This window comes from Hyperolius riggenbachi, chromosome 12 (genome assembly GCF_040937935.1).
Source record: "Hyperolius riggenbachi isolate aHypRig1 chromosome 12, aHypRig1.pri, whole genome shotgun sequence".
In the NCBI taxonomy this organism is placed as follows: domain Eukaryota; kingdom Metazoa; phylum Chordata; class Amphibia; order Anura; family Hyperoliidae; genus Hyperolius; species Hyperolius riggenbachi.
The window spans coordinates 113,329,648-113,338,876 of NC_090657.1; the positions used below are offsets into that span (position 1 = coordinate 113,329,648).

Genomic DNA, 9,229 nt, shown 5'->3' on the forward strand with positions numbered 1-9,229 from the left:
GTATAATCTCGTTATACTAAACTCCTGATATAATAAAACTTGGGGTATAGTAAACGAAATGTCCAGGTCCTGGCCAAGCGCCATTATAAGTATATTGGAGTAATGCCTGGTACCTGGATATGATGAGCTGAAGCTTGGGTACAAGATGAAATAATTCCCTAAAGAGAGGGAAGGCTCAGGATCCTATTGAGGCTTCCCTCGCTGCTCTGATGTCCCTCTTCGCTGAGCATGGCCCCCCAACGTTTAGCGAGAAGGCATTGTCACTAATCATATCGGGCCCCCTCAGCTAGTCTTCCTGCTTTGTGGCCGCGCAAACCTGCCCGCGCATGCGAAGTAAGCCAGAACCGTAAAAAAATTCCTTCACGACTCCAGATGGCAATTGGATAAAATCCCTGAATCAACAGTATCGGCAGTTAACCTAGTAAATGTAGCCATGGATGTCATTCAATGCAAGGAAAGCATTCAAGGCCTCTTTAAAGAGAACCCGGGGTGTTTTTTTTTTTTTTTTCAAATCTTAATAGGACACAGAGGCATGTACTGTGCACAATGACATGCCTCTGTGTCCTTCTATTGCTGCCTCCTTTAAACACAATTGTACAATTTGTCATGACTACCTCCTGTAGTAATATATTCAAAATGTAACCTTTTCCTAAATGGATCTCAAAAACCTTTTTCCTTTTATGCACAGATCACTTCTTCTAGTCTTTTGTACACGCCTAGGGACAAAAATCTCATCTGCCAAGCTTTTATATTGCCCTGTCATGTATTTATAAATATATATATATATATATATATATATATATATATTATACCTCCTCAAAGGCATCTCCAGACTAAATAAATCTAGTTTATCTGACTTTTCCTGCTATGCGAGACCTACCATCCCTGTGATAAATGCTGTTGCTGGTCTCTGCAAGTGCTCTAAAACTGTTATGCCCCTCGTGTAATGTAGCACCCAGAACTGGAATGTTCTTCCAACTACACTGAGGGTTCACTTTTCCCATGCCTTCAGCTTATTTGTAACCGCTCGTAGCAAGGGCTCCAAATTTAGCTAAAAAAAAAAAATCATAGGTGGACCATGAAATTAACTCACCCAAATATTTAAATGAACTAATCCACTGTAAAGGACATTCCAAGTGTCTCGGTAATGGTGGAAAGTGATCTACTGGTATTAGAAAGGATTTGGACGAATTAATCCTGAGCCCAGTATAAACATCATACTGTGAAATGGTGGACAACGCAGCCTCCATTGATCCATGTCCTTATCCAGGGATGAGTCCAGATGAATGCAGCTGGCGGCTTCACAGCCAGGTCAAAGAGGAGCGGGGAAAGACTATTCCTGCCGGGTGGCTTATGAAAGACCTGCAATGATGGCTGACGCTGCCGAGAATCCGATTTCTGACATCTGGCATTTGTCAGTGATGGCCAAGGCGTTCTAGGTTAAAAGGTGCAGTAATGTTGATTTCTGTGGTGAGTCCCAACTCCAGGGCAGCATTCAGCAGGGCTGGTCACAGAAGTGTCTGGCTGTGGCTGCCCTTACTTCCAGTTTAGTGGCTGGCATCATGGAGGGGCTGAACCAGAGGTGTCCCTGCTGTGGTGGAGCAGAAGCAGCCAATGCATGGATTGAGCCTGGCATCAAGCAAGGCATAAACCAAAGGTTTGCTGATCAGCGCTTTGTCTTCCTACCGCAGTGAAGTGGCAGCAATGTTGAAAAATTCAATAAATTTTGTTTAAAAAATAAATTAAAAATAACCTTTTTAACTTGGGTTGATATTAAAAATGCGCAGGCTGCTCCCAGTGATTAAGTGGGAGTGAGGACGTGCGCGGCCAGGGCCATGTGGGCACCGGGTGATCGTTTTTTCCCGGTGCGGGCACAGGGTACCTGTAGGGGACTGGTAGAAGCCCCAGGTAAGAAACTTTTTTTTTTTTTTTTTTTTTTTTGTGGGGTTTACAGTTCTCCTTTAAAGGGGCACGATGGCGAAAAATTGTAAAATTTAGAATATGTGCATATATAGACAAATAAGTATGGCTCATTTTACTCTGGAAAAAAAACGTAAATTACTTTTCTCCTATGTTGCTGTCACTTACAGTAGGTGGTAGAAATCTGACAGAAAAGACAGGTTTTGTATTAGTCCATTTCTTCATAGGGGATTCTCAATAATGCTTTTATTCTTTATAAAGATATTCCCTAAAAAGCATTTAAACAATGATGCTGGCCAGCTTCCCTGCTCACTACACAGTTTTTTGGCAGTTGGACAGAATAACTGCCATTCACTAAGTGCTTTTGAAAATGAATAAATCCCTGAGAATCCCCCCATGAAGAGATGGACTAGTCCAAAACCTGTCGCTTCTGTCAGATTTCTACTACCTACTGTAAGTGACAGCAACATAGGAGAAAAGTAATTTATGGCTCATTTTACTCTGGAAAAATGTACTTCTTGTTTGTTTGCACATATATTACATTTTAAAATTTTTTGCAATAGTGCCCCTTTAACTACCTGCCGGGTCTTCCGATGTCCATGCCTAGTGCATAGCCCTCCTCCCTTGCACAAAAGGTCATTGGTGCTTTGGAAGATGTGGAAATAAAGAAGCACCGATGACTTTTTGTGCAAAGAGATGGTATTATGTGCTGAAAGGGGGCAGACATTGACCTAGGCAGACCCAGCAAGAAGGTTAAACTTTTATTTGTGAAAAACGCAAATTGCAAGCACTGTACAATCGCAGGCAGTAAACTGTAGAGCGCTTGCAATCACTACTGAAATCAAGCTGCAAAATGTGGCCAAGAACACTACACAAAGCACTTCTCCCAGTGGGCTACTGGCCTAGAGTGTTTTCCAATAAGGACAGCATCAAGCAGTTTAGACTTTTTTTCTCAAACATACAGTGGTTTGCAAAAGTATTCGGCCCCCTTGAAGTTTTCAACATTTTGTCATGAATAAATTTTATTGGAAAGACCAATACAAAGTGGTGTACACGTGAGAAGTGGAACGAAAATCGTACATGATTCCAAACATTTAAACAAAAACAAAAAATAACTGCAAAGTGAGGTGTGCGTAATTATTCAGCCCCCTGAGTCAATACTTTGTAGAACCACCTTTGCTGCAATTACAGCTGCCAGTCTTTTAGGGTATGTCTCTACCAGCTTTGCACATCTAGAGACTGAAATCCTTGCCCATTCTTCTTTGCTCCAGATTAGATGGACAGCGTTTGTGAACAGCAGTTTTCAGATCTTGCCACAGATTCTCGATTGGATTTAGATCTGGACTTTGACTGGGCAATTCTAACACATAGATATGTTTTGTTTTAGACCATTCCATTGTTGCCAGAATAAAAGCCTGGTAGACCTTCTGCATATAAATAAGACTAGAACACAAATTTGTTGAATTAATAAAATTCATAAATAAACTTAAAAAATTGTGAAACTGTACAAATAAGGCAGGCAGAGAGTAGTCAAAATCCAGGCTATATACAGTGGGTTGCAAAAGTATTCGGCCGCCTTGAAGTTTTCCACATTTTGTCACATTACTGCCACAAACGTGCATCAATTTTATTGGAATTCCACGTGAAAGACCAATACAAAGTGGTGTACACGTGAGAAGTGGAACGAAAATCATACATGATTCCAAACATTTTTTACAAATAACTGCAAAGTGGGGTGTGCATAATTATTCAGCCCCCTGATTCAATACTTTGTAGAACCACCTTTTGCTGCAATTACAGCTGCCAGTCTTTTAGGGTATGTCTCTACCAGCTTTGCACATCTAGAGACTGAAATCCTTACCTATTCTTCTTTGCAAAACAGCTCCAGCTCAGTCAGATTAGATGGACAGCGTTTGTGAACAGCAGTTTTCAGATCTTGCCACAGATTCTCGATTGGATTTAGATCTGGACTTTGACTGGGCAATTCTAACACATAGATATGTTTTGTTTTAGACCATTCCATTGTTGCCCTGGCTTTATGTTTAGGGTCGTTGTCCTGCTGGAAGGTGAACCTCCACCCCAGTCTCAAGTCTTTTGCAGACTCCAAGAGGTTGTCTTCCAAGATTGCCCTGTATTTGGCTCCATGCATCTTCCCATCAACTCTGACCAGCTTCCCTGTCCCTGCTGAAGAGACGCACCCTCAGGGCATGATGCTGCCACCACCATATTTGACAGTGGGGAAGGTGTGTTCAGAGTGATTTGCAGTGTTAGTTTTCCGCCACATAGTGTTTTGCATTTTGGCCAAAAAGTTCCATTGTTTAGTCTCATCTGACCAGAGCACCTTCTTCCACATGTTTGTTGTGTCCCCCACATGGCTTGTGGCAAACTGCAAACGGGACTTCTTATGCTTTTCTGTTAACCATGGCTTTCTTCTTGCCACTCTTCCATAAAGGCCAACTTTGTGCAGTGCACGACTAATGGTTGTCCTATGGACAGATACCCCACCTGAGCTGTAGATCTCTGCAGCTCGTCCAGCGTCACCATGGGCCTCTTGATTGCATTTATGATCAGCGCTCTCCTTGTTCGGCCTGTGAGTTTAGGTGGATGGCCTTGTCTTGGTAGGTTTACAGTTGAGCCATATTCCTTCAATTTCTGAATGATCACTTGAACAGTGCTCTGTGGGATGTTCAAGGCTTTGGAAATCTTTTTGTAGCCTAAGCCTGCTTTAAATTTCTCAATAACTTGGTCCCTGACCTGTCTGGTGTGTTCTTTGGACTTCATGGTGTTGTTGCTCCCAATATACTCTTAGACAACCTCTGAGGCCGTCACAGAGCAGCTGTATTTGTACTGACATTAGATTACACACAGGTGCACTCTATTTAGTCATTAGCACTCATCAGGCAATGTCTATGGGCAACTGACTGCAGGGGCTGGGGGCTGAATAATTACGCACACCCCACTTTGCATTTATTTATTTGTAAAAAATGTTTGGAATCATGTATGATTTTCTTTTCACTTCTCACGTGTAAACCCTTTTGTATTGGTCATTTACGTGGAATTCCAATAAAATTGATTCAGGTTTGTGGCAGTAATATGAAAAAAATGTGGAAAACTTCAAGGGGGCCGAATACTTTTGCAAACCACTGCATCAGCCATTGAGTAAAGACTATAGCAATAATTATTCAGCACTCTAAAGGTGCCCACACACAATCAGTCAAAAAGAACAGAATTCCATCAAATTTGAACAAACCATCGATTGAAATGTGATCAGGCAGGATGAAAAATCTGGGTTGACTGGAGGTGGATCAGAGGTAAGTAATTGCCCATATTGCACTGCATCAAACCGTGCAATGCTGTTGATTGATCGATGTATTCATTTTTTTCAATAGATTCCATGAAAGCAGGAAGTAGATGCTGCAGATTACAGTTAGTTTGGTTGAAAAAAGGCATTCGTCCAAGTCCAACCAGATTTAAAAAAAAAAAAAAAATCCTGAACCTGCACATATCCCATTTATTGCAGGAGTTCTGTGAGCTGTAATAAAGAAATGTTTCTCTTTAAAGGTTATTATACTGTTGCTTATCTTTCAGAGCAGAGAGGAAGTTCTGAGTTCATGTCTGCTTTAAGACATTTTAAGATACAATGGACAACAATACAGCACAAATTGTTTGTAGCACTTAAAGAGGCACTGTAACCAAGGATAGAACTTCATCCCAATCAGTAGCTGATACCGCCTTCCCCACATGAGATCTTTACCTTTTCTCAAACAGATCATCTGTTCTGTGTCCTGCTCTGTATGGCTGATATTGTGGTGAAACCCGTCCCAGAGTGGTCAGCACCTAGGTACTGACATCACACTGTGGGAGTCTTGTTGCATTGTGGGAAATGACAGCTGTATCCAATTGCCAAAAAAGCAGCATCTACTTCCACAGACATCACCTACCAGCAATAAGGATGTCTCCTTTGATAAATTTTAGAATGTAAAAACAGAGAGAGGAAAGATTTTGCAAAGGGCAAACACTGACTAAATCATTTATAAATAATTCCCATTACGTTATTTTCACTGCAGTCCCTCTTTATTTTGACTTAATGTTCAAGTTTTCTTTAAACATACACAAGTCACACTTGCCTCCCGTGTAGTCTACTCCTCAATCTTTCTCCTCTCCTGCATCCTGTTTGTCCACTGTGATCAAGGGAATTCTCTGTCCTCCGTTTTGAAAATGGCCATTACCACATAACAGCTTTCTGGTCAGCACACTGTTAAACTGTAACATCGCCCAGTTGAGCCATAGGGAAACATGGACATTACCGGGCACATCAGTTGTCTACTCAGCTATAACTGACAGCAACTGATATATTTCAGTTCTGACAAAATGTTGTCAGAACTGGAAGGGATCAGTCAGAAGAAAATGGTGAGCTTCTGAGAGGAACTGATGGCACGGTAACTAATGTTCATTTGACGTTACCTCATGTGTTTATTGTAAATAATTTTACTTAGTACAGGTTCCCTTTAAGACTTAATGTTCCTCATTTTGTTTGTCTTTCTTCATAGGGTTGTATACCATGAACTTGTCTTAACTACAAAGGAATACATGCGTGAAGTGACAACCATTGATCCCCGCTGGCTGGTAGAATTTGCTCCAGCTTTCTTCAAAGTCTCAGATCCAACCAAGCTTAGTAAACAGAAGAAACAACAACGGTTAGAGCCACTTTACAACCGCTATGAGGAACCCAATGCCTGGAGAATTTCCCGTGCCTTCAGACGGCGGTGATGTCAGCTGATCAAGACTGCAAGCTTTAAATCATCCAAAACAATTGTTGTATTGACCTTATTTCATGTCTTGTTAGCCAATGGACAAGGATATTTTTTATATACAGACTACCATGGACTACCAATCCCATTTAAAATGTAAAGGACAACTGTAAATTATATCTTTGACAAGGATTCAAAGCGTAAATGGAAGAACTTGGTATATCATTGCATTTAAAAACACGTTACATGAGAGAAATATTTGTTTTAAGTTGGCCAATAAATGGTCTTGAAAATGACAATGTACTATTTTTCCTTTGGTTTTAGTAGTATCTAAATGACATGATCAACCCTTTACCAAAATAACATGAAAGCTGCCATCACTAAAATTGTCAAAAATAATGACCTCACTGTTAAGGTGCCAGTACATGCATCAATTTTTAAATTCATTTCCAGGCGGATTGATCTCTCATCAAATCTGTTGAGTTTTTAACCCCTTTAAAGCCTTGATCAATCAATTTCCTATCACTTTTGGCCTAAATTGATCAGGAGAATGAATTGGGTGGGCATGAGCAGCAGTCTCTTGGCAGCCCATAGTGTAGCACTGCATCGAACAGTGCAACACTGTTGTTCATTCAGAAAGCATCCAGGTGGCTACACACTATACAATTAGGATCCAATTTTACACTAATTAGACAAAAATACAATCGTTGTCCCAAAAAGTGATGCTTTTTTCCATTCGTTCAAGAAATCTGATAGTATTTTCTATTTTTATTCTATAAAAGAAGATTGGGAGTGTTGGGTTTTTCTGATCAATGTTTCTGACAATTCAGTGGTGTGTGGTAGATTGTCAATTACTAGATGTACAGATCCAGTCAATTTTTTCAATCATTTTTATCATAATTGGGGAAAAATAACGTGTGTGTGTGGTACACTGGTCAGATTTTTTTAAATGTTACAATCCATAAGAAAAATTGATGGCAATTCTTGAATTGAAAAGATATTAAAAAAAAAATGTATGTGTGGCCACCTTTACAGTTAGAGATTCAGCAGTTTGGCCAGGCCAAGCATTTATTAGGAGGGCTGATGTGGCATTTGGTATTTTACCAGTTACTTATCTCTGATAAATTTGTTTAAAGGGAACCTGAAGTGAAAGGAATTTGCAGGCTGATATATTTATTTCCTTTTAGGTCCGTTTTGCACGTTTTTTTTTGCGATGCTCCTGCTGCTCCACAATGCAAAGAAAAACCCTTCACTCATATGACCCTGCAGCAGAGTGCGCCGACAGGTCTAAATGCATATAACCCCCCCCCCCCCCCTCGCTCAGTGACATACGGCACTGGTATTCCAGTCATTCCGCTCATGTGTGCTGTGACGCACCGTGCTCTGTCGTTTGCACTACATGCGTCGCCCAGAAACTTCCATTACCCAAAACACTGTGCGTTAAAGTGAGTCTGACGCGTGTATCAAAACAAAGAACAGATACTCGCCTGAGAGGGAAGGTTATGGATCCTATACAGCCTTCCCATTCCTCCTATGGTCCCCGCGTTCCAGCGATGGATCCCCCACTTGCCATTGTTTTTATTTTGTTGTTACTGGTTTTAGACCGTTTTTGACATTTAGTAAAGTAAGAATTTTTGCATGACATGTGTGTATTATAATTGCTGTTTTAAACTGTACTAGGCTTTTGCTGTGTATATAGTTGTGTATATATATATTTTTTTCTTGGGGGGGGGGGGGGGTTCTGTGTCAATTGAGTATAATCTTGGTATAGCTTGGGTTTGTTTTTGTATTTTGCCAAGATGCAATATTGCCTTTGCAGCAATACAATTGTGAGCACAGTGATTCTCAAATGATTCCCAGCTGGGGCCTCACCTCACAGGACCAAGAACTTCCAGGTCTCATACATGTAAGCCTAGTATTTACAACTAAAATAAATGACATTGTAAATTGTAATGGTTGTCTAATAGACATTCAATTGTTTGGTTGCAACATTACTCAGATATGTTCAGTAACTTCAACAACATTTATGCTGAGTGCTATGGTTACTTCTTATGTCAAACCCTTAAAGGGAAGGTCCAAGGAAATAAAAAAAGAAATTCACTTACCTCGGGCTTTCTCCAGCCCCTGGCAGCCGCCCTGTGCCCTCGCTCCATTGGCTCCCAGTCCCCTCCGGTGCAGATGCCGAGCTCGCCAGGTCAGCATCTTCCTGCATCCTCCTACGTTCCATTGTGCAGCTCACTGAGTTGCACTGACATCATCCGGGCTGTTCTGTGCATGCACAGAACTACTGCGCCTGCACAGTATAGTCTGAGAGCCGCTTGCACAGGTGCAGTCGGCATCTTGCGCCAAGAAGGGGATCCAGGGCCACCAACATCGTATGGTAGCTGCGGGGAGGGCACAGGTTGGCTGGCAGGGGTTGGAGTAAGACCCAGGTAAGTGGATTTTTTCATTTTATAAAGCCCTTGGCTGTATCCTTTGAACTGGTGACCAGTAGATGGCTCCCCTATTAAAACATCACACAAATCCACCAGTTGTCTTCTTATAACAAATTTTATAAC

General features: G+C 41.2%; 1 protein-coding gene across 1 annotated transcript in view; it reads left to right on the forward strand.

The window, feature by feature from the left end:
• Positions 1–8,624, forward strand: part of DHX8 (DEAH-box helicase 8) — a 140,876-nt gene extending 132,252 nt beyond the window's left edge. Inside the window, exon 24 of the mRNA XM_068263424.1 lies at positions 6,471–8,624. Coding sequence (XP_068119525.1) covers positions 6,471–6,690 — 220 coding nt within the window. The 3' untranslated portion in view covers positions 6,691–8,624. The remainder of the gene's footprint in view (positions 1–6,470) is intronic.
• The last annotated feature ends 605 nt before the right edge of the window (positions 8,625–9,229 follow it).